The sequence below is a fragment of the Cydia pomonella genome, chromosome 14 (genome assembly GCF_033807575.1).
Source record: "Cydia pomonella isolate Wapato2018A chromosome 14, ilCydPomo1, whole genome shotgun sequence".
NCBI lineage: Eukaryota > Metazoa > Arthropoda > Insecta > Lepidoptera > Tortricidae > Cydia > Cydia pomonella.
Window position 1 is genome coordinate 14262964 of NC_084716.1, and position 24881 is coordinate 14287844.

General features: G+C 48.3%; 2 protein-coding genes and 1 non-coding gene across 3 annotated transcripts in view; 1 reads left to right on the forward strand and 2 right to left on the reverse strand.

The window, feature by feature from the left end:
- The first annotated feature begins 120 nt into the window (after positions 1-120).
- On the forward strand, positions 121-192 carry Trnaw-cca (transfer RNA tryptophan (anticodon CCA)). Its single transcript has one exon. It is a non-coding gene; the product is annotated as a tRNA-Trp (tRNA).
- A 286-nt stretch (positions 193-478) lies between these two features.
- On the reverse strand, positions 479-3009 carry LOC133525018 (alpha-N-acetylglucosaminidase). The gene has a single exon (XM_061861208.1). The coding sequence runs from the start codon at positions 2877-2879 to the stop codon at positions 549-551; it is 2331 nt and encodes a 776-aa protein (XP_061717192.1). The 5' UTR covers positions 2880-3009; the 3' UTR covers positions 479-548.
- A 3023-nt stretch (positions 3010-6032) lies between these two features.
- The window catches only part of LOC133525021 (E3 ubiquitin-protein ligase UBR1), a 63635-nt gene continuing 44786 nt past the window's right edge, over positions 6033-24881 (reverse strand). The window contains exons 24-29 of the mRNA XM_061861213.1: positions 24705-24880; positions 21854-22097; positions 19174-19359; positions 17410-18426; positions 14582-14761; positions 6033-8817 (exon numbers count right to left, since the gene is read on the reverse strand). Coding sequence (XP_061717197.1) covers positions 8671-8817; positions 14582-14761; positions 17410-18426; positions 19174-19359; positions 21854-22097; positions 24705-24880 — 1950 coding nt within the window. The 3' untranslated portion in view covers positions 6033-8670. The remainder of the gene's footprint in view (positions 8818-14581; positions 14762-17409; positions 18427-19173; positions 19360-21853; positions 22098-24704; position 24881) is intronic.

Sequence of the window (24881 nt, forward strand, 5' to 3'; positions counted from 1 at the left end):
ATAAAGTTGATTTTTGTTTAATATTTGTTTAGTAAATAGTGAGTTTTGCTTGTCACCTAACAATATTTGATTATATTATAGGATAGCATTGTGTTGCCCATTTTCGCACTCCAAGTCAACGACTCCGTGGCGCAACGGTAGCGCGTCTGACTCCAGATCAGAAGGTTGCGTGTTCAAATCACGTCGGGGTCATACAGTTACTTTTTGTATTTTTTTTTGTTGAATGCTAAAGATATTTTTCAGTTATAAGATTTTTTGACGGTTAAGAATTAAAAATGTGTTTTTTTTTAATTCGACTATCACCAAAAAAAACAACACGTGTAAGCGTGTGACGTAGATGTACGCCATACAAACCGAGTTTGAACTGCAACTATTTGGAGAATGCGCCCCAACTGCATGTTTTAACTAGATTGCAGAGACTAGAGTTTAAAAGCTGTCTCTAAAGTCATCATAGGCCCTAAAAACAAAAGGCAATAAGTAATCTGTCTTGGATTTTTATTAATATTTTATTAATATTATCTTTCTGAGATTTACATTGGTTCCTACTTTTACGAGGGTGTTGTGGCAAGCATGACTACAGTAGGCTGGTCATATGTGGACTGAAGCTCGTCATCCGTGACGTCAGCTAGTGTAGTCCTGGTCCCGGGGTCAGGCCTGAGCACGCTCAGAGGCAGATCCTTTACCCCTGGCACGAATGCCCACTTCTGGTACAACGCCAGAGCTAAACTCTTCACGTCAACTGACGGAAGACTGTCTATCTGCACGTACAAGAATTGTTCTTCAACCGTAGCTCTGACTAGTCTTTGCGTGTTGGCTTCGTCAAAAAATTCACCACGAACCTTAGCCATCAGTGCTGCGTCCAGGAATGCTCGCCAGCGCGGAATATAATAGTAATGGAACATCTCTGCCCATTGCTTGCACGCGTAGTCCGTAATTTCCCCATTCGGCCCCCACAAAGTTATCTGATTGCGTGCGTTCAGGTCGTACTGTAAAGTTTGCTCAGGTCCGTTAGCGAAGCCTCTCGCTTTCGATAACCAATTGTCCAGCGCGAAGTCTCGGTTGCCTGACAAGATTCGTTCCATGTCCTGCATCGCGTCGAGGAATAAACTTCCAGACGCGTTGAACACCCAAGTGTTGGAGAATCGGTCGCTTTGTAGATTGACGTAAAGCTGTTCGGCGCGGTACTGCAACGCCTGCCGTGTGATATCCACCAGGTCGTGGTAGTATCCTGGAGAGTAGCAGTCGGAGTTGGATACTTTCACGAATTTTTTGAACGCTTGGAATAAATCGTGACTCTTGTACCATGCCCAGGGTCTTATTCTGAAGCTGGGTCGACGAGTTACCACGTATTTGCCTCGGATTTTGTTGAGGCCATCAAAGCTGTAAACGCTTTTGAGGAGGTAGCGCCAAGCAGACGCTGTTTCGTTACAGCCGTAGCGGCGCTCAGCGTAAGCCGCAACCCAGGCCTCGAGATCGACGGGCGCGCGCCGCCATGCCGACTCCAACATCAGCTCGTACACCACATAGTTCTGGTTAATCCCCTCAGGCGTGAGCCCCACACCGATCATCGTGCTGTTGGCCTTCGAGCGCGCCGTATACACGTCACTATTGATTGTTTTCATGTTCCCGAACATGCCCAGCGTGCCGCCGAAGTTGTGTAGCATGCACCACACGAACGGCTGTCCGAAATACTGCTGATACAAGTCGTACTGCGGCCATTGTTCCGATTGTAGGTCTAATATCAACATGCGCCCTGAGGGAGCCGCGGTCAGGAACGCTTTAACTCTTTCCATCGGCCATAGAATCGGATCGTGGACAAACATCCAATTTTGTAGAAGCCAGACTGCGCTGCTATCAGTTTCCTTTAAAGTTAAGTAAATAGCTTGAGCTGTGTTTTTAACTAGAGCGGTTGACCAGGATTGAATCTTGACTTCGTTGAAAGGATCGGCCGTATAGATATGATTTGTTCCAGATCCGACTGTGACTTCGGTTAGGAATTGTTTGCCGAGTTCTTTAAACAGTGGTTCGTTTGGATCGAGGAACGATCCGCAGCAGTAGTCACTATCGAATTTATTCCATGTTTCAACATCATGAATAGTCACATTAGGGTAGATTCTGGAGAAAGCCTTCGGGACGTGACCGTTGAACGCGGGGAGAACAGGAATGATGCCGAGCTGGAACATGTAATCGAGGACACTGCTCTGTATGTCACGTTGAGCCTCGTGCCAGGACTTGGTGAGCGGGCCGGCCCAGCCGCGGACATTGCCCATGCGGTTCCAGGCTAAGAAGGCTGGGCCGGTGAAGTGATCGTTAATCTCTTCATCTGTCAGTCCAAGGCGGCGGTAAATGCGTATCCAAGCGGCCTCCTGCGCAACCGGAGCCAACGCCAGATTTATACCATTGAGAGCCATCCATTCCACATGCTGTTGCCAGTCCGGGGCGCTCCACCACACGAAGCTGTATGAAGCCGTGCACACGTTTTGATAATACCGGAATCTGTCGTTAGCAGTCACTACTTCAGTGACTTCGGGCAGCGGACTGGGAATGCTGATACGCTGGTTCTGCCAACTAATATGGCTTTTGCAGTACTTCTTCAGATAATAATTGAACCCCCAAACAGCAGCGACGCCCGTACTCGCCCGTATATGTAACACTCCCTGGCTCGTCCATAAAGAAAACACATCTTTCTTGTCACTAAACAATATCGGATTAACTTCCACGATTACGCCGCTCATGTATTTCGATATGATATTGGACGCTGCATTCTGTTGAACGCTGGCTGGTGTTTTCGTCTGTAATTTGGTCGGGTCTAGATACTCTAGGTTTAGCGCGGATGTTAATAATAACTTGGTTAGAATAAAAATGAGCGGTGGTTTCATGGCGACGGCGGGACTCGCACTGACAACCGAGACGCTTGTTTACAAAGGGGCCACTTGGTTTATAGTTGATACGTGACCAATGACCCGCTCGGGTTAAAGTAGTCTATTCACTGCTCCGAGATCGCCGCTTATTTCACCGTGAAGATCCTTTAAGCTTTATTTATACCATCCCGTCTTTTGACAAGCTCTTGACAACAATGGCTTCTTTTGTAAAAGAATTTCAATATAATGGATTTCTTTAATTTCTAACGGATGGAATGTAAAGGTTTCTTTTTAAAGAACTTTTTGTTTCTATGGGCCTAGGGATCACTTTTCAGTAAACTGCCTGTTGTTTAGGTCCTTTTTTGTTAAGCTACGATCTGCAGGTATACTTTTTTTCTTGAGCTGTGCAAACATCACACAGATGACTGCTTAGATTTAGATCGATATTTTTGATTATATTAGATTAAACATCGATGTTATAAAATAGAAATTACAGCTAATATCGAAGTCATCAATATGCAACACGGTTCAATAAAAACGAGATAATTTGTACCTACCTATTCCCTGTTACAAAATATGTAGTTTATTGAACCGGATCATTATCTCACATTCTCAAGAAACATTGCAAAAGCATATCGCCATGAACATTATCTAAAAACTAATTAATCGTAATTTATTGTTACCATACTGATAAAAATGTATTGTTACAATACAGTGCGGTACCTAGGTACCTATAATTCATTTATTAGAGAGAGTTACAAATTAATGCCTTAATGATAATGGCGATAAATGAAATTCACAGCACTACTTCTATCAAAAGTAGGAAGTAAATGTGGTAATTTTTTTTATACCACGTCGGCGGCAAACAAGCATACGGCCCGCCTGATGGTAAGCAGTCTCCGTAGCCTATGTACGCCTGCAACTCTAGAGGAGTTACACGCGCGTTGCCGACAGAAGAGTTCTTTTAGCATACAGGTGAATTTTTTTCGTACATTTCGGCTGATGTGATGCCGCTGATTTCTATGGGACACCCAATTTTTTTCGCGATTTCGGCACTGGTCCCATAATAAAATTAATAAAAAAGTTGTTCGGTGTGACGTATAAATTCTCCTGTGAGTATGGCTGGTGAAAAAAAATCGGGTTGCACTCCGGGAGTGCCGGCAGAAGTGAAAATTTGTGTTTATCGTTGTGCATTTTTGATATTTTGGAGAAATTGAGTAGCAGTTTTATAAAAAGAAATTATTCTTTATTATACCTACGTAAATAAATTTGGGTGTGGAAGATATTTTGAAATTTTATTGTTAATATATAACATACGAGTATATAATTATACAGAGTAATTCATGACGAGACGTGAGCAGGACTACAGACTACACAATCAGTACCTAAATGTTAATGAATCGTTCACCATCATATTAAGTAAAACAATCAAGCTTCTGTTATTTAACTTTTTGGTAAGGAAAAATTTGAGCATCTACAATCATGGACACATGGACACCAAAACACACACACAAAGATACAATACAACACAATTAACAAAGATTAAACCTCTTTAACCGTTATGAGAGCACTTTGATTATGAAGAAAATAAAATGTCACACTTGAATGATTTTTAGGGTTCCGTACCCAAAGGGTAAAACGGGACCCTATTACTAAGACTCCGCTGTCCGTCCGTCTGTCTGTCACCAGGCTGTATCTCATGAACCGTGATAGCTAGACAGTTGAAATTTTCACAGATGATGTATTTCTGTTGCCGCTATAACAAATACTAAAAAGTACGGAACCCTCGGTGGGCGAGTCCGACTCGTACTTGTCCGGTTTTTTCAAAAGTAGCCTGGCTTCGATGACATTCAATGTGCACGTCACCATGATGTCACGTGTCCTTCTTACGAATTTTCAATCTGTCGGTCTCGTGACCCCTGACGCGAGTTTAACATTTTTCCCCATCACAAAAAGTGCACAGCGCCGCTAAACAAGTTGTCACTTCAAAAATTCAATCTGTATAATCAACAAAGATAGCCCGAGTTTATTGTACGTTATGAGATTATAATAGAAGTCAGGTCATTGAGATGTAAGGTTATTTGATTGCTTCAAGTGATAGTTTCATTTTGTGAAACGGTTAATCCCCTGTCATAGACAAGTATTGAGGTCCTCAACTCACTTGCCTGTTGTATTATTCAAATAATGCTTCGCTCGGTCTTATTCGTAACTGGGGAAGTACCTACACCTTAAATAACACTAGTCACTGGACCCTACTCGTAGTGTTGTGTTCATACTCGTAGACGTAAAATAGGTATAGAGATATAGAGATGAAACGGTAGAGCCGACAGATGACCGTACGAGATGCTCTTATGGAACTTTCAATAGGAGTAGCAGAGAAAGCGGTATGATTGTTTGTCCTTGTCACAGTATCATTTTTTTTAGAGATTTGGAACTATTATTTATAGCTGACAGCTGAACACTTTTGCAACAATTCTGCCTAAGGAGTTTCTGTTCCTTGCCTCTACCTTCCATAATTTCGGTATCAGATATTATTGTCACACGAACTGTCAAATTTTATAGGTTACCATGGCAACACTAATAATATTTGTCTAATTCGAGATACGGAAGGTGGAGATAAGGAATGGAATCTCCATGTACCAAAAAGTGTCATCAAAAAACCTTAAATAGGTGGCGCTACAATACGTAGAATACTTGAAAATAAAAATCAAATCATAGACAGCATTCGAGAAATGGGTCCCTGGGCGATGAGGATAAGATGTATAGCTTAACTTGAAACTCAGATAAATCCATTAGGAAATATCTACCAAATTACTACCAAAATCGCATAATCTGACAGACGGATTTATCATTTAAAAAAAAATAGTTTGAAGTTAAGCGACTCGGATGATCTTTTGAACTACGTAGTCGTCAAGACTTTAGGAAAGTTGTGAAAATGAAGGAAGCGAAAGAGGTATTGTCAGGATCGTAGCATGTGGAAATCCGTTGCCTCTGCCTACACCTACGAGAAATAGGCGTGATTTTTATGTATGTATATATGAAAATAGGAAAATTATCACAGCAACATACAAGGGGTCACAGGGACGATTAACAACAAGTTAAATATGTGGAACAAAATTAATCGGATTGCTGACTGTAGTAATTTGATTGGGTAAAAATCAAAACAAAGTATTCATAGAGGCAATATATTTTTAATTTAAACATTATCTTGTAACCTATCCAATTCACAATCTTCCGTCTCAGTTGAAAGGGGTCATTCATTAACTACGTAAGAGTTTCTATAGACAAAAATCTTATTTACTTAATGAACGGCCACTAAGAGTATTACAAAAAAAAACATCTTAAAAGGACTCTGCTATGTAATAAATAGCTAATAAACAATCAACGCGCACTTTATATAATTATATGTTAAGTGATGTATGTTTTCTGAGTCCAGTAATATAAGCACCTATGTTTTAATACAATATAAGTAAAAGAAAATCAGCAGCCGACTTACTGCTGTTAGTGATAAGGTGAAACAACACCAAAGAACACTTTGATTTAAACTTTTATAGCGGACAGCTATGTTATTTATTACATACGACAAAAATCTATACTATAAACTAACATAATATTAGAAAAACAACACTCATTAAAGAAAGTTACTTAAAACATTGCACAAACACAGTTATATTTAAAAATAACCTCATTGCATGATAACGCTTTTAAACAAAAAAAATGATTTATATTTGAGTTTTACCACAGCCTTATCGTTGGCTCCTGGTCTATTTAGTCCCGGAGTCATCATCAATGCCTAACCGGGTCATCTCATTTTTATTAATACAATCACACCCTATTTTGGAGTTAAGGTATAAAGCCTACAAATATGGTAAAATATATCACAGACAGAGTAGACTAAGACAAGTCTGGAACGATTGTGATAGCAGAAAAGTGTTATTTTAAACGTCAAGATTCTATGATATTATGACGTCTAAATAACACTTGCACTGCGTATGCTATTAAAATCGTCGCAGACTTATCTTGGTGTAACTCTTATCTTTTGTGTATAGCCTAAAATGTCTGTGATAAATTGTATCATCGGTCATGAGAGTTCATAATTATTGATTTCCGAAAGGTCTCTTAAGTACTTAGATTGGAGACTATGATGAATAGTCTTTTAAGTTCAAAATAAGAAACCTTTCGCAAAAACTAATGTACTTTCCATTAGTTACCTAACATTTTCTATAAGTTAGATTTTAGTAATAATATCAATAACTTTTCAACGTATCGACTCACAACTTTCACAAACTCGTACCTATGGAATCTAACTGAAACTGAACATACGATTTCGTAAAAGTTGCCAGTTACCGAATTCATTTCAAAGCCAAGATCTAGATTAAAAAATATTAGTAGAACCAGTACTTGGCATTTGAAATGTACTACTATAAGGTCTTGCATTATTATGAACAAGATGTCAACATTTATTCAAGTGAATATAATCTAATTCTCTCGGCTACGTAAATCTTTTGCGAAATATCTACCTACTTTTTCTTTATAAATCTGCAGCTTCATGTTTTTAGATTTGCTAAATGCCATGGAATTTGCTTTGAATTGCTGCTCTGCTAAAATATTTAAAGACTTGTAACAGGGTTTCTTAAAGAATGGCAAGATGGTAGTAATTATCTAGTACATAATACATCGGGATCGGGAACTTTGGAGAAACTTGGGGGAGGCCTATGCTGGAAAGCAAGACAATCTCGACTCCGATGTCTGAAACTGAGCATTGATATATAATAATAGTTTTTAAAGTATAAGATAAGTGAAACTAGGAAATAAGATGTTTATTATATTTTGTAAACTAGTTAATAAGATTGTTAAATAAAGGCTTATTGAATTGAATTGAATTGAACATAATACATAAGCGACACCTCAGATTTGGAACGGTCCGCCAGCGTAATCAAATCACTTTGAGGGATATTTTTCCCGTTTAGATTCCAGTTTCTATTTCATATGATCACTAGATGATACTGAATATTCTAGCCTTTTGTAACATTTGATGATTGCAAACAAGTTTTTAAGATGTTGGTATTTGTGAATCTGTTACTCCTCATCGGTATACAGGGGCCGCAATATCTGACATGTTGAGAGGTCCAGCAATCCTGTCTGATTTGAAATGTTCCGGGGTACCGTAGCACCGTGTGAAATTAGATTCACAGACATGAAAATGTAATACTATTGCAATTGTTCTACTGTATAGGCGTTAGGAATAGTATGCATACAATCGTGATATAATGAAGAGCTTTTCAGTCCAGTACCGTGTCAAGACACCGAAGCTTGCAGAGTTGCCTTAGCAGGTATGAGATTGAAAGGTTGATTATATCAGTATTGTTGCACTTTTAGTTTAACCAGCTGATACCCCAGTAGATCGCACCTGGTAACGGCTCAGGGCTGACATTATGCTATATATTATAAGCGGATCATTGGATCGAATTTACGTACACCAAAATTTGAGATGGTCCGGAGATGAAGTAGCCACTTATACCGGAGTCTTCTGAAGACTTTTTTTACTCGCATGTTTTCGCACGCGCCTGTTCGTCGCTCACATATTCTGTCACTGCGTGGTGACGAGCATATTACATGGTGGCTTAGCCAGATCATGCGAAGCGTTTCATAGAGGCTTTGACAAAATGATCAGCGGATCGCTTTTAAGGATAGAAAAAAATTGAGATACATGAAGTAACCAATTATACTGAAGTCTTTTGAAGACTTTATTTCGTGTCCACTACAGTGTAACCAGTCGTCCTTGTCTTCGCACGCGCCTGTTCCGCGCTCACATGTTCTGCCACTGCGTGGTGACGAGCATGTTCGTGTCGAGCGCGCGAGCGATGCGCTCGTGTAGACCGTGGCTTAGCCAGAGCATGCGGAGGGTTTCGTAGCGGGTTGGGCAGAGGTGGAGCGGGTTACCGCGGCGGAGGCCCTGGAAAAGGGAAAAACAATTTATATTACAAGTTTTTTTATTGTAGTTTCATTTTAGTGCGAGTGATACATTCTTTAATAAATTTGAAGCACCTAATTCTTGTCAACAAGAAGAAAAGTATGTCTGGGTCTGTTGGACATTGTATGTTACGACTGATTTAAGTTGAAAAAAGTGCGGGACAGGAAAGGTACAATTTTGTAAAAACTCGTGAACAAATATTTTTGCAGCAGCAGCTCTGTAGAGTAGTGTGTGTCACCTGGTCGGTCTCGCCGTAGTTGTCGAGGTAGGGCGCGGGCAGCATGGCGCCGCGCGCGGGCGCGGCCAGCAGCAGCAGCTCGCAGTCGCGCACGCGCAGGAACAGCCGGCTGTACTGTAGAGTAGTGTGTGTCACCTGGTCGGTCTCGCCGTAGTTGTCGGGGTAGGGCGCGGGCAGCATGGCGCCGCGCGCGGGCGCGGCCAGCAGCAGCAGCTCGCAGTCGCGCACGCGCAGGAACAGCCGGCTGTACTGTAGAGTAGTGTGTGTCACCTGGTCGGTCTCGCCGTAGTTGTCGAGGTAGGGCGCGGGCAACATGGCGCCGCGCGCGGGCGCGGCCAGCAGCAGCAGCTCGCAGTCGCGCACGCGCAGGAACAGCCGGCTGTACTGTAGAGTAGTGTGTGTCACCTGGTCGGTCTCGCCGTAGTTGTCGAGGTAGGGCGCGGGCAGCATGGCGGGCGCGGCCAGCAGCAGCAGCTCGCAGTCGCGCACGCGCAGGAACAGCCGGCTGTACTGTAGAGTAGTGTGTGTCACCTGGTCGGTCTCGCCGTAGTTGTCGAGGTAGGGCGCGGGCAACATGGCGCCGCGCGCGGGCGCGGCCAGCAGCAGCAGCTCGCAGTCGCGCACGCGCAGGAACAGCCGGCTGTACTGTAGAGTAGTGTGTGTCACCTGGTCGGTCTCGCCGTAGTTGTCGAGGTAGGGCGCGGGCAACATGGCGCCGCGCGCGGGCGCGGCCAGCAGCAGCAGCTCGCAGTCGCGCACGCGCAGGAACAGCCGGCTGTACTGTAGAGTAGTGTGTGTCACCTGGTCGGTCTCGCCGTAGTTGTCGAGGTAGGGCGCGGGCAACATGGCGCCGCGCGCGGGCGCGGCCAGCAGCAGCAGCTCGCAGTCGCGCACGCGCAGGAACAGCCGGCTGTACTGTAGAGTAGTGTGTGTCACCTGGTCGGTCTCGCCGTAGTTGTCGAGGTAGGGCGCGGGCAACATGGCGCCGCGCGCGGGCGCGGCCAGCAGCAGCAGCTCGCAGTCGCGCACGCGCAGGAACAGCCGGCTGTACTGTAGAGTAGTGTGTGTCACCTGGTCGGTCTCGCCGTAGTTGTCGAGGTAGGGCGCGGGCAACATGGCGCCGCGCGCGGGCGCGGCCAGCAGCAGCAGCTCGCAGTCGCGCACGCGCAGGAACAGCCGGCTGTACTGTAGAGTAGTGTGTGTCACCTGGTCGGTCTCGCCGTAGTTGTCGAGGTAGGGCGCGGGCAGCATGGCGCCGCGCGCGGGCGCGGCCAGCAGCAGCAGCTCGCAGTCGCGCACGCGCAGGAACAGCCGGCTGTACTGTAGAGTAGTGTGTGTCACCTGGTCGGTCTCGCCGTAGTTGTCGAGGTAGGGCGCGGGCAACATGGCGCCGCGCGCGGGCGCGGCCAGCAGCAGCAGCTCGCAGTCGCGCACGCGCAGGAACAGCCGGCTGTACTGTAGAGTAGTGTGTGTCACCTGGTCGGTCTCGCCGTAGTTGTCGAGGTAGGGCGCGGGCAACATGGCGCCGCGCGCGGGCGCGGCCAGCAGCAGCAGCTCGCAGTCGCGCACGCGCAGGAACAGCCGGCTGTACTGTAGAGTAGTGTGTGTCACCTGGTCGGTCTCGCCGTAGTTGTCGAGGTAGGGCGCGGGCAACATGGCGCCGCGCGCGGGCGCGGCCAGCAGCAGCAGCTCGCAGTCGCGCACGCGCAGGAACAGCCGGCTGTACTGTAGAGTAGTGTGTGTCACCTGGTCGGTCTCGCCGTAGTTGTCGAGGTAGGGCGCGGGCAACATGGCGCCGCGCGCGGGCGCGGCCAGCAGCAGCAGCTCGCAGTCGCGCACGCGCAGGAACAGCCGGCTGTACTGTAGAGTAGTGTGTGTCACCTGGTCGGTCTCGCCGTAGTTGTCGAGGTAGGGCGCGGGCAACATGGCGCCGCGCGCGGGCGCGGCCAGCAGCAGCAGCTCGCAGTCGCGCACGCGCAGGAACAGCCGGCTGTACTGTAGAGTAGTGTGTGTCACCTGGTCGGTCTCGCCGTAGTTGTCGGGGTAGGGCGCGGGCAGCATGGCGCCGCGCGCGGGCGCGGCCAGCAGCAGCAGCTCGCAGTCGCGCACGCGCAGGAACAGCCGGCTGTACTGTAGAGTAGTGTGTGTCACCTGGTCGGTCTCGCCGTAGTTGTCGAGGTAGGGCGCGGGCAACATGGCGCCGCGCGCGGGCGCGGCCAGCAGCAGCAGCTCGCAGTCGCGCACGCGCAGGAACAGCCGGCTGTACTGTAGAGTAGTGTGTGTCACCTGGTCGGTCTCGCCGTAGTTGTCGAGGTAGGGCGCGGGCAGCATGGCGGGCGCGGCCAGCAGCAGCAGCTCGCAGTCGCGCACGCGCAGGAACAGCCGGCTGTACTGTAGAGTAGTGTGTGTCACCTGGTCGGTCTCGCCGTAGTTGTCGAGGTAGGGCGCGGGCAACATGGCGCCGCGCGCGGGCGCGGCCAGCAGCAGCAGCTCGCAGTCGCGCACGCGCAGGAACAGCCGGCTGTACTGTAGAGTAGTGTGTGTCACCTGGTCGGTCTCGCCGTAGTTGTCGAGGTAGGGCGCGGGCAACATGGCGCCGCGCGCGGGCGCGGCCAGCAGCAGCAGCTCGCAGTCGCGCACGCGCAGGAACAGCCGGCTGTACTGTAGAGTAGTGTGTGTCACCTGGTCGGTCTCGCCGTAGTTGTCGAGGTAGGGCGCGGGCAACATGGCGCCGCGCGCGGGCGCGGCCAGCAGCAGCAGCTCGCAGTCGCGCACGCGCAGGAACAGCCGGCTGTACTGTAGAGTAGTGTGTGTCACCTGGTCGGTCTCGCCGTAGTTGTCGAGGTAGGGCGCGGGCAACATGGCGCCGCGCGCGGGCGCGGCCAGCAGCAGCAGCTCGCAGTCGCGCACGCGCAGGAACAGCCGGCTGTACTGTAGAGTAGTGTGTGTCACCTGGTCGGTCTCGCCGTAGTTGTCGAGGTAGGGCGCGGGCAACATGGCGCCGCGCGCGGGCGCGGCCAGCAGCAGCAGCTCGCAGTCGCGCACGCGCAGGAACAGCCGGCTGTACTGTAGAGTAGTGTGTGTCACCTGGTCGGTCTCGCCGTAGTTGTCGAGGTAGGGCGCGGGCAGCATGGCGCCGCGCGCGGGCGCGGCCAGCAGCAGCAGCTCGCAGTCGCGCACGCGCAGGAACAGCCGGCTGTACTGTAGAGTAGTGTGTGTCACCTGGTCGGTCTCGCCGTAGTTGTCGAGGTAGGGCGCGGGCAACATGGCGCCGCGCGCGGGCGCGGCCAGCAGCAGCAGCTCGCAGTCGCGCACGCGCAGGAACAGCCGGCTGTACTGTAGAGTAGTGTGTGTCACCTGGTCGGTCTCGCCGTAGTTGTCGAGGTAGGGCGCGGGCAACATGGCGCCGCGCGCGGGCGCGGCCAGCAGCAGCAGCTCGCAGTCGCGCACGCGCAGGAACAGCCGGCTGTACTGTAGAGTAGTGTGTGTCACCTGGTCGGTCTCGCCGTAGTTGTCGAGGTAGGGCGCGGGCAACATGGCGCCGCGCGCGGGCGCGGCCAGCAGCAGCAGCTCGCAGTCGCGCACGCGCAGGAACAGCCGGCTGTACTGTAGAGTAGTGTGTGTCACCTGGTCGGTCTCGCCGTAGTTGTCGAGGTAGGGCGCGGGCAACATGGCGCCGCGCGCGGGCGCGGCCAGCAGCAGCAGCTCGCAGTCGCGCACGCGCAGGAACAGCCGGCTGTACTGTAGAGTAGTGTGTGTCACCTGGTCGGTCTCGCCGTAGTTGTCGAGGTAGGGCGCGGGCAACATGGCGCCGCGCGCGGGCGCGGCCAGCAGCAGCAGCTCGCAGTCGCGCACGCGCAGGAACAGCCGGCTGTACTGTAGAGTAGTGTGTGTCACCTGGTCGGTCTCGCCGTAGTTGTCGAGGTAGGGCGCGGGCAGCATGGCGCCGCGCGCGGGCGCGGCCAGCAGCAGCAGCTCGCAGTCGCGCACGCGCAGGAACAGCCGGCTGTACTGTAGAGTAGTGTGTGTCACCTGGTCGGTCTCGCCGTAGTTGTCGAGGTAGGGCGCGGGCAACATGGCGCCGCGCGCGGGCGCGGCCAGCAGCAGCAGCTCGCAGTCGCGCACGCGCAGGAACAGCCGGCTGTACTGTAGAGTAGTGTGTGTCACCTGGTCGGTCTCGCCGTAGTTGTCGAGGTAGGGCGCGGGCAGCATGGCGCCGCGCGCGGGCGCGGCCAGCAGCAGCAGCTCGCAGTCGCGCACGCGCAGGAACAGCCGGCTGTACTGTAGAGTAGTGTGTGTCACCTGGTCGGTCTCGCCGTAGTTGTCGAGGTAGGGCGCGGGCAACATGGCGCCGCGCGCGGGCGCGGCCAGCAGCAGCAGCTCGCAGTCGCGCACGCGCAGGAACAGCCGGCTGTACTGTAGAGTAGTGTGTGTCACCTGGTCGGTCTCGCCGTAGTTGTCGAGGTAGGGCGCGGGCAACATGGCGCCGCGCGCGGGCGCGGCCAGCAGCAGCAGCTCGCAGTCGCGCACGCGCAGGAACAGCCGGCTGTACTGTAGAGTAGTGTGTGTCACCTGGTCGGTCTCGCCGTAGTTGTCGAGGTAGGGCGCGGGCAGCATGGCGGGCGCGGCCAGCAGCAGCAGCTCGCAGTCGCGCACGCGCAGGAACAGCCGGCTGTACTGTAGAGTAGTGTGTGTCACCTGGTCGGTCTCGCCGTAGTTGTCGAGGTAGGGCGCGGGCAGCATGGCGCCGCGCGCGGGCGCGGCCAGCAGCAGCAGCTCGCAGTCGCGCACGCGCAGGAACAGCCGGCTGTACTGTAGAGTAGTGTGTGTCACCTGGTCGGTCTCGCCGTAGTTGTCGAGGTAGGGCGCGGGCAACATGGCGCCGCGCGCGGGCGCGGCCAGCAGCAGCAGCTCGCAGTCGCGCACGCGCAGGAACAGCCGGCTGTACTGTAGAGTAGTGTGTGTCACCTGGTCGGTCTCGCCGTAGTTGTCGAGGTAGGGCGCGGGCAACATGGCGCCGCGCGCGGGCGCGGCCAGCAGCAGCAGCTCGCAGTCGCGCACGCGCAGGAACAGCCGGCTGTACTGTAGAGTAGTGTGTGTCACCTGGTCGGTCTCGCCGTAGTTGTCGAGGTAGGGCGCGGGCAGCATGGCGCCGCGCGCGGGCGCGGCCAGCAGCAGCAGCTCGCAGTCGCGCACGCGCAGGAACAGCCGGCTGTACTGTAGAGTAGTGTGTGTCACCTGGTCGGTCTCGCCGTAGTTGTCGAGGTAGGGCGCGGGCAACATGGCGCCGCGCGCGGGCGCGGCCAGCAGCAGCAGCTCGCAGTCGCGCACGCGCAGGAACAGCCGGCTGTACTGTAGAGTAGTGTGTGTCACCTGGTCGGTCTCGCCGTAGTTGTCGAGGTAGGGCGCGGGCAACATGGCGCCGCGCGCGGGCGCGGCCAGCAGCAGCAGCTCGCAGTCGCGCACGCGCAGGAACAGCCGGCTGTACTGTAGAGTAGTGTGTGTCACCTGGTCGGTCTCGCCGTAGTTGTCGAGGTAGGGCGCGGGCAGCATGGCGCCGCGCGCGGGCGCGGCCAGCAGCAGCAGCTCGCAGTCGCGCACGCGCAGGAACAGCCCGGCGCCAGCGCCACACGACATCGCGTGTGCGACCACCGCCCCTACTAGCTCGGAGCCGCCGCTTCGACCGCTCTGAAAAAAGTTTTCATGAGTCATGGTACAAAAAACTCTCATGTGTGTCTCATGTAGTCAGGGATGGGCAGTCCACTTTTTCTTTCTTAAATGATATTTATTTCAGTAACTTGTCGAAATATGACTACTTAAATGTAAGGTGTTAGTTCATAACTAAATAATTTACTCGTGTGGTCCTTTTAAGAAACTCACTTCGTTGGTTTCTTAAACCCAGCTCGTATTTTTATTAGGGCTCGCGGTCGTGTCCGTGATTCGTGAACCCGTAGCCGTGCGCCCGGTTTCGTGTTTCACGGCAACGGTTTTCTGGTCCGTTCCGCACGTGACATTCGGCTACGTGAAATTAGGGTACGTGAATCCGTGTAGATCCGTGTAGGCGTGATCACGGCTTCACGTATCTTAAGAACACGCCGGTTCGGTCCGCCCGCGACGTTGAGTGAAGATACGATGCGGTCTCTAAGAGCTACGAATAAAAATGTATCGTGAGTTTTTTTATTCATAGCTCTAATTCCGTTTCATTACTTTTGAATTAAAATTTAATTCCAATAGTAAGTCCTTTTAAATTTTAATGAGTAATAAATGAATAGAACAAAACATTAATTACAATGAATAGCTACTTTAATAAACGGGTTGCTAAAATAATACCACAACACTGTGTGTCAGGAGACCAACTGTGATGTCAGGAGTAACTAATGACAATGAATGTGAGTTCAAAATTCTAAACTGCCCCCTCGGGATTAAATAAAAAATACCACGAATTGTAAAACAAAACATCGCGGTCACTTCTTTCAACTTCACGAACAAAAAGTAAAGCCCACAGCTACTTATGTATATTGTTTGTTTCATTTTAATAAGTCTCTCTCAAATCTTTGTCTGTACGTGCAACTGCACTTCTTATTTACAAAAAAAAAACCGGTATGTTGGATTAGCTTGTTAGTCATACAATAAAACACTCTAACAATAATATGTCATTATTACCTTCAATCTAGAAATAAACAGTACTCTTTAATGTGCCGAAAGTCCGAAACTGATAAGAACTGCAGCTGCGTACTTTTTTTCCGTGGCCCCGTACATGTGTTTTTGTTGAATTTGTTATTATATTATATTATACCTGTATTACCTTTATCATACCTACCGAACCGAAGATTTGCAGAAATTTACCCTTTTGTTTCTTTGGATTAGGATTGCCTTGTTTATATTTTAGCTACGTTATATTTTTTGATAGTAGCAAGCTTTCACAAGTATGTTTCATTAATTTCATTAATACTTAACAGAAAAAAAATGTCTTCTTTTGATTTAATAATGACAACCAGTAGCACAGCGTTGCTTAAGTTCATAATTATAATGATACTTACTAGGGAGTTTTACAGCTTATATTTATATTAGTGCAATGCAACGAGCAGGTCGCTAGTTTTGACTAAAATCAATAGCTGGTTATACAAAAAACAGAACAACCCCATAAATTATTTAGATATAACCATTATATTCAAATCGATGCAAAAAATACAATTTAAGTTTAATTCACACGTAAATGTTTGTCCGACGAACGTCCCGTATTCAATATATTAAGTGGTAACTCAATTCAATAATACCTAGACTTTATTTATTTTTCTCCCGGGCGTGTCGAACCTACGAGACGTGCGATAAGTACCTATCCAACGGAACCGAGCCCGAAGCTCCGCACACGAACGCAGGTACGGGCTACGTATCATGGCGTGTCACGGCGTGTCACGTGAATCCGGACGCGAACGCAGGTATGAGGTACGTACCTTGCCGTGTTCGTGAAATTCGTGATCTTAGTACCGCCGGGCTTAAGAACCCGTAGCTACGGATCGGCGTGTATCACGGATATCAGGAGCCCTAATTTTTATGCCTTTCATTATGTAGCAGTCACATAAACTACTATTATAACACCAATGTGGGAACACCATAAAACAGAGCACGGCGCGTACAGTACATCGCGAGCGCGAACCGTCGTATCTCGTGTGTCGCGGTCGGTGCGAGCATGTCGTGCCGCGGGTGGACGACCGGTTCTGCTCCGGTTTTATGGCTTGTCTCTAACAAGTATGTAAGTGCGAAAGTGACAGGCAACCATACTGCCACCGTAGGGCTTAGGATGATGCGCTGGTGCTATCACCACCAATATGCCTCGGCGGGAACATTCGTGGATTTGTCTTTATCGGACGATCGAAACTCATCCACGAATTGCCATTTACCGGCCTCTTTAATAATGTACTATTAATTTGTTCATGTAGTTGTTGAAGTGTTAAGGACGCGGGTATTTTATTAAGAACGACAGCAACATTATTAAATAAAATTCGCAAGTAGCGTAGTACTCATTCACCGATGGAGCAGCAGCTGGCGTTCACTAGACTTCATGGCACAACTGTCCGTAGCGCCAGTTACGCTACTTTATAGCACTAGTGCGAGAAGTAGCATATTACGTTACTGTGTCGAACATTTAAAGGGCCATACCATATGTACAGTAAAACGTTGTACGATACATGTGCGAATAGGTAATTCGCAACTCGTGTCGATTTAAAACACTCCCTTCGGTCGTGTTTTAATTTATCGCCACTCGTTTCGAATTTCCTATTTTTCGCACTTGTATCGTAATGTACTATTTTAAAATACAATAGACATAAACTCACCTTTTTAATCTCAGTCTGGCAGCAATAACTCTGCGAGCACAATATCTGCCCGCACACCAAACACATCGTCGGGTACTTGCTATCATCCCTCTCCGAATTCGGACAAGAGAATTCAGAAACCACATTCATTAACTCGGAGAAGTCATCAGGCAACGGCACCAACTTCGGAGGCTCATTCGTTTCGACCACCGTCTTTATGTCGATCTCCCCAGCGAACCACTCGTTGGACAGCGCTGACCACTCTTCTGACTTACTCCTAGCCATAGGAGTATCTATTAACTCTCTAAAAGTACTCGGCAAGTCTAAATAACCGCACATAACTTCCCAAGTATCACCACCGACCACCGTCAACTCTGTAGGCGGGCTGATATCGCTTAAGAAGTGGTAGAATAGGCAGGATGCCCTTAAGAACGTGTAGCATTGATTTTTAATTTTCTCCCATACGTCATTAGCATTTAGATCTTCAATATCTAAATTCCCCCGTCTTAGGGTCTTCATGAATGTGAGCAAGTTTTCTAGGTCAGGTTTGATAGGTTTGTAGTCTTCTTGTCCTTCCATCGGTTCGTGGTTGACGCAGTCTGAGACGTCTAGTACGATCATGGCTCGTGTGATGAGAGCTCTGAATACTTGTATAGTGAATTGTCTGGCCAGGTGGTTGGGTCGCGCCGGGCCGGCAGTTTTGCTGAACAGCGAGGGAGCGGTGAGGACTAGAGCTACTAAAGTTTCGAAGGGGTGGTGAGTTAGTGGTGAGGTGCGTTCGAGTGTGTTTAGGTTTTCTAGGGCATGATGTGCTAGCTGTTTGGGCGAGGGCCAGACGGACGGGATGACGGCGGCGAGGCGTATTAACGCTTGGAGCGCGTCGCGATGCCTGGAGGGGAGGTCGCCCAGGAGCGGTCGCTTCTCGGCCTGAAGGACCGCGTTTGTACTGAGGATTGTGTATGAGGTGGCCTTGTATAATGCTTCTACTGAGGACAGCGGATTTGAGTCCTCCATGTCGCCGCACACGGCTGGCAATATCTGCGAAGGGAAAATGCTAAGTATATACCTAGTAAAAATAAAAATAATACACCGTGTTTTTTCGATGTCCGTTAATTTCAAGGGTGCATTCCTGAGCTTAAATTAAGTAACTTTGTCAAAGACACCGATATTCTAATTAACTCCATTTCTGAGATAATCAACAATTTATTTTTATCTTATTAGACCCTTACGAGCGTATACATTTGCCTTAGAGCCTGTTTACATATTGACTAGTGTTTAGTACGAGTGTGTACATTTGCTTCTAAACGTAAATACTATCTCGGACGCTTGATGTTCGAAATGACATTGATATGTCACAGTTTGAAATTGTTTGGTTGAATTAAATATAATGCCCGTGTTACAACAAAGCTATATGCAACATTTAATTACTCTTTATGAAAATAAAAATAATAAAAACATATTATAAAAATATATTTTTTTTTAACCATGCCATTTAGTTTCCTTAACGGTAGTTCCCGGAGTTAACGGAATTCAATAAAAACACTGTGTGTTTAAGCTAAAATCTACTTTTAGTAATTATATCCACAAGATTAGGTAGAATGATAAAAAACTGTCAAAAGAATTAATCTCAGGAGCACGATTGACTCAAAAGCTATGTGCTACTCAGTATGACCTTTTCGTAAATCATGTATTTCGCTTTTCATCCCATTCGCAAATTATCCTCCTTGTGGGATTGGGTGAGCAAGTACGATTGACTAAAGTGCTAGTACAGAAATGAACACTCACGTTAACAAACTCCGTGATGAGCCTCTTCATATCGTCCGTGTACGCGGGGATCTCTCCCTCGAAGTGAACCATGAACTCCTGAGGCAACAGGTCCTGGGATTGGGTTAGCATGTAGACTGGCGCTTCGTCGGTGGACTCTCCGTCTTCCATGTCTGATGACTGCGCTCCCACGCTACGCGCTCGCGCCTAAACAATACGTCACAGACAAGTTGAGAAAACCATAGCCCTGAGAAAGCTGCATTTTGTAGAGTTTAGGCTAGAGTGCTGGCTCATAATCAGGCATCGGGAGTTTTTATCGCACGGTAAGACTAATAGCGAGCTATGGAGTCGATAATAGCAATAAAATTCAACTCATATTCATACTCATTTATTAATTTAATTAGTGATTTTAATTTTACTAGGACAAGAATGTTGTTTTTCCGGACATAAATATTACATATAAAAATAATAACCATTTTTTTGTATTGACTAATTTATATTCATATTATTTCTACCTCTTTTAATAAGAGTATTGTTTTTTTTTTTTTTTTATAAAATTTCGTAATATAATCAATATGGTAATTATTCTTATTTGCGATATTTATATATTCAAAGACAAAATTAAAGGATAGTACTTGTCAAAGTTCTAGTCCTTGACTATAAAATTAAAATCACTAATTAAATAAATGGATAAGTATGAATCCGAGTCTTACCGTGCGAAAAAATCTCCGATGCCTGCTCATTATCTTATGGCGTTCCGTAGCCCTCGAATCGGTTCACTAATGTTTAACCAAAACAATGTTGACAAATTTTCATTTTACAAAAAACGTTTCACCAAAGTATTATTTGGCAAATATGTTATTCCGCAAATGTATAATTTTACAAAAAGTCACTTGACAAATAATCATTTAGTAAATAATACATTATTACAATATGTCAAAATACAAAGTATCAATTTTATATTTTTCATGTCACCTAGTAATATGTTTAGCAAATTTATACATTCACCAAATGTCATGTAACACATTGTTATTTGATAAAAACGTCAGTGTTGAAGGTACTATTCTGCATGGTTGCAATTTTTATTTGGGCCAGATTATTTTGAGGTAAGTTACTTAGTTGCAAGACAAGCAAGCAATCGTTGCTTACATTTTTCGCGTTGTTAAAAAAAAATAACCTCGAAGGCTTCTAACCTAACCCATCCGAGTCGGATTGCCCCGACAGGTCTGGCTCGCTCGCTTACAACATTTCAAGTGGAGCAAGTTAAATATCTTTACTTTTTAATTATTCCATGCAATAGTTATCAACTAATTTTCTTTTTTTTTCAGGATAGTCAAAAGTGCGGCATGGCGAAAAAGTATGCACAAAATGCACATTTTAACAAGGATATTAAATGATGTCTACTTGCGCTCAGCCATCTAAACGAAACAGATATTCCACTATATTTTAACAAATATTTAGAAAACCTGACTGATGAAGATAGCAAAATATTGCATATTGGTTTGAAGAAAACTATTATTCAGAGGTAAAATTATTAAAATCGCTGTCAGTTCATTTAAAATTACAATAATGATGATTGAAGTGTGTAAAATGTATAATTAAAATATATGATTTGTTTCAAAATTAAATGTTTCAATTCGACCCATAATATAAATGATTAGTACAGAAACACATGTCAAATAATACATTATAGCAAACATTTTTTGACCAATGATAGATTTATTTGTTAACTTTGTTGTTAAATAATCATTTGTCAAAAAGATCTGTTAAGAAATGAAATTTTATTAGTTAATTATTTGGTAATAAGAATAATTTGTCAAAAATATTGTTGTAAAAAAATGATTTGCTAAAATATAATTTTGCCAGTAGTTGGTTGCCAAGTGTCAATTTGCTAAACATCTTTTGGCCAAACGACAGGACACCCCTCGAATCATATACAGTACCGGCCAATAATATATCACTTTTGTGTTTTTGTATGAACTTGTATACAGTAAACAATATAGGTTAGTTAGTAGACTGTATATTTTACTAGGCATTTTATAAAAATATAAGTGCAAGTGCAATGAATTACAGTCGGAGACTCAGCATATTAAAATGAAGTTGATCATACATTAAAATACATGACCATTACATGAGACCAATTTTTCTCATCGCTCGTACAAAGGAATACTTAGAGACTGCCTAAAGTAGTGAGTGAGGTGGAAGTCACTCACATTTATAACTCACAAAGTTATACCGTTTTTGGCAAAAAAATAATTTTTGGTACAAGCTTTTATTGCTGACTGTACTTTTTTTTCCAGAGGCAACTAATACTCATCGAGACAATTTTAAAAACCACAAACAAAATTAGGTTGTGTTGTTTTATCACAGAGTTTCTTATATGGCTACATCCTGTCTCGATCATCATATCAGCTTGATGGTACCGTAATATTGCATTGTCACCATGTTACATATGTATACAAATTTTCAGCTTGATCGGAAACCGGGAAGTGGGTCATAATTAACTTGCAAGATTTGTCCGATATATACTAAAAAAACATGGAAGTGATATATTATTAGCCGGAGCTGTATGGGTATGCAGGTCTGAGTCAAACAAATCTCAAATTAAGTTTAAATTGTTCTTATCTGACTAAACATAGTGTTTGTTAGAAGACAGACTTCACGGATACATTTTAATATTTATGATTTATATTATTATCACCTGACACAGCATCTCCTCGCAAGACTCAGTGCATACGTGCACGGCCTCAGAAAAAACTTGGTGTTGCAGTATCAGCGCGACAGAGTCCCTGAACACTTCCTCCGAGAGCGGCGGAGGCGCGCCGGCCGGCAATGTCGGGGCGGGTAACAGGGGCAGGGAAGTGTTGCATAGTCGCTCGCAGAGAGGACAGAGGTATTCCTTCTTTTCTGCGTCGAAAGCTGCCGGCTGTCGAAGACGGTAAGGCCTGGAACAAATCGATATAATAAATGTCGTGGAACACTCGGTTGGAACGAAGTTAAGAAAGGGTCGTAACGGATACAAGTGTTAACGCCCGAGGTGGCAATAATTTTGCTACCATGTGACACATACCGCTTTTCATATTACATATGACGAAATCATTTTCATGGTACACTCGGTTGGAACGAAGTTAGGAAAGGGTCGTGACGCAACATTCTTACACTTCTTTCTGGTGTACGTACCGTGCGATAGGAAACTTCGTGCCAAAAACTCACCTGAACCGATTGTAGACTTTACGTAACAAAGTGTGGTAATATCATAACAAATGTGATATTTTCATAGATGTTTGACGTTAATGCTGACACTTTCACTGTCTAATCGCGGGACCACGAAGACAACGTCATATTAATCGCAATTATTTAAGTCCCGTTAAAGTAAATAATAATCTGTAAAAATCTTGAACGTTTCAATCGGTGACCTCCACGTAAAACCAAATATACAAAAAATTCCCACTTTTTATTTGAACTTTGATGTATAGTCAAATGGAATGAATTTTTCTGTTTGAGAAAGCAATGAAACAAAAGAGACGGTTTATAAAAGGTCCTTATTAAATTTAAACGGAGTGTATATTGTATAGTCGTTCGTTTCGTCGCTGGCCCGCACGGCTAATCCTTTGTCTATTGTAAGTAAAACGGCACGTGCTACTTACCTGCATAAAAAAAGTTTCGTTCGCTTTAACCGGTTATTAATTTGCGACTCTATGCGAATTAAAATAAGATTCAAAATGAACAAATGGAAAAATAATTTGCGAGTTCTTGTGTGGTCCCTATACGGTTACCGAGTGCCGGCGAGGCGAACGCTACCGTTCCAGACTAAAATGTGTCCTCGATATGCGTAACAAAGGCGCGTTATCGGAGAGCACACCTACACTGGTTTTTTGAGCGTTAGACTAGCCCGCGCTCAGGTGCCAATTAGAATTATACGACCCTTTTTTTGCAGGTAGTGGCACGCGCCGTTTTAGTTAACAATGGACAAAAGATAAGCCGTTGAGGGCCAGCTACAAATCTAACAACTTTACCTACAAAACGAAACGATTATAATGCATGTTGGGCCATACGAGGATGAAGTCAGTGCAGTTAATTAGGTCCGACCATTTTGAGCTCGGGTTGTCAAGTCAGATCTGTATGTTACCTCCTGGTCTCGCGCTCGAGCACGCCGCGCACGTAGTGCCTGGCGCAGGCGGCGTGCAGCGCGTGCCCGCACACCGACACGTGCGCGCGCGCCCGCGCCGCCGCCGCGGGCAGCACGGCCGAGCCGCACGCGAACGTCAAGTCAGATCTGTATGTTACCTCCTGGTCTCCCGCTCGAGCACGCCGCGCACGTAGTGCCTGGCGCAGGCGGCGTGCAGCGCGTGCCCGCACACCGACACGTGCGCGCGCGCCCGCGCCGCCGCCGCGGGCAGCACGGCCGAGCCGCACGCGAACGTCAAGTCAGATCTGTATGTTACCTCCTGGTCTCCCGCTCGAGCACGCCGCGCACGTAGTGCCTGGCGCAGGCGGCGTGCAGCGCGTGCCCGCACACCGACACGTGCGCGCGCGCCCGCGCCGCCGCCGCGGGCAGCACGGCCGAGCCGCACGCGAACGTCAAGTCAGATCTGTATGTTACCTCCTGGTCTCCCGCTCGAGCACGCCGCGCACGTAGTGCCTGGCGCAGGCGGCGTGCAGCGCGTGCCCGCACACCGACACGTGCGCGCGCGCCCGCGCCGCCGCCGCGGGCAGCACGGCCGAGCCGCACGCGAACGTCAAGTCAGATCTGTATGTTACCTCCTGGTCTCCCGCTCGAGCACGCCGCGCACGTAGTGCCTGGCGCAGGCGGCGTGCAGCGCGTGCCCGCACACCGACACGTGCGCGCGCGCCCGCGCCGCCGCCGCGGGCAGCACGGCCGAGCCGCACGCGAACGTCAAGTCAGATCTGTATGTTACCTCCTGGTCTCCCGCTCGAGCACGCCGCGCACGTAGTGCCTGGCGCAGGCGGCGTGCAGCGCGTGCCCGCACACCGACACGTGCGCGCGCGCCCGCGCCGCCGCCGCGGGCAGCACGGGCCGAGCCGCACGCGAACGTCAAGTCAGATCTGTATGTTACCTCCTGGTCTCCCGCTCGAGCACGCCGCGCACGTAGTGCCTGGCGCAGGCGGCGTGCAGCGCGTGCCCGCACACCGACACGTGCGCGCGCGCCCGCGCCGCCGCCGCGGGCAGCACGGCCGAGCCGCACGCGAACGTCAAGTCAGATCTGTATGTTACCTCCTGGTCTCCCGCTCGAGCACGCCGCGCACGTAGTGCCTGGCGCAGGCGGCGTGCAGCGCGTGCCCGCACACCGACACGTGCGCGCGCGCCCGCGCCGCCGCCGCGGGCAGCACGGCCGAGCCGCACGCGAACGTCAAGTCAGATCTGTATGTTACCTCCTGGTCTCCCGCTCGAGCACGCCGCGCACGTAGTGCCTGGCGCAGGCGGCGTGCAGCGCGTGCCCGCACACCGACACGTGCGCGCGCGCCCGCGCCGCCGCCGCGGGCAGCACGGCCGAGCCGCACGCGAACGTCAAGTCAGATCTGTATGTTACCTCCTGGTCTCCCGCTCGAGCACGCCGCGCACGTAGTGCCTGGCGCAGGCGGCGTGCAGCGCGTGCCCGCACACCGACACGTGCGCGCGCGCCCGCGCCGCCGCCGCGGGCAGCACGGCCGAGCCGCACGCGAACGACACCAGCACCAGCGGCTCCGCCGTCAGCTCCACGCGGGCC

Bases quoted from the DNA above. Each gene is read 5' to 3' on its own strand.
- LOC133525018 (XM_061861208.1), bottom strand. From the start codon at position 2,879: ATGAAACCACCGCTCATTTTTATTCTAACCAAGTTATTATTAACATCC.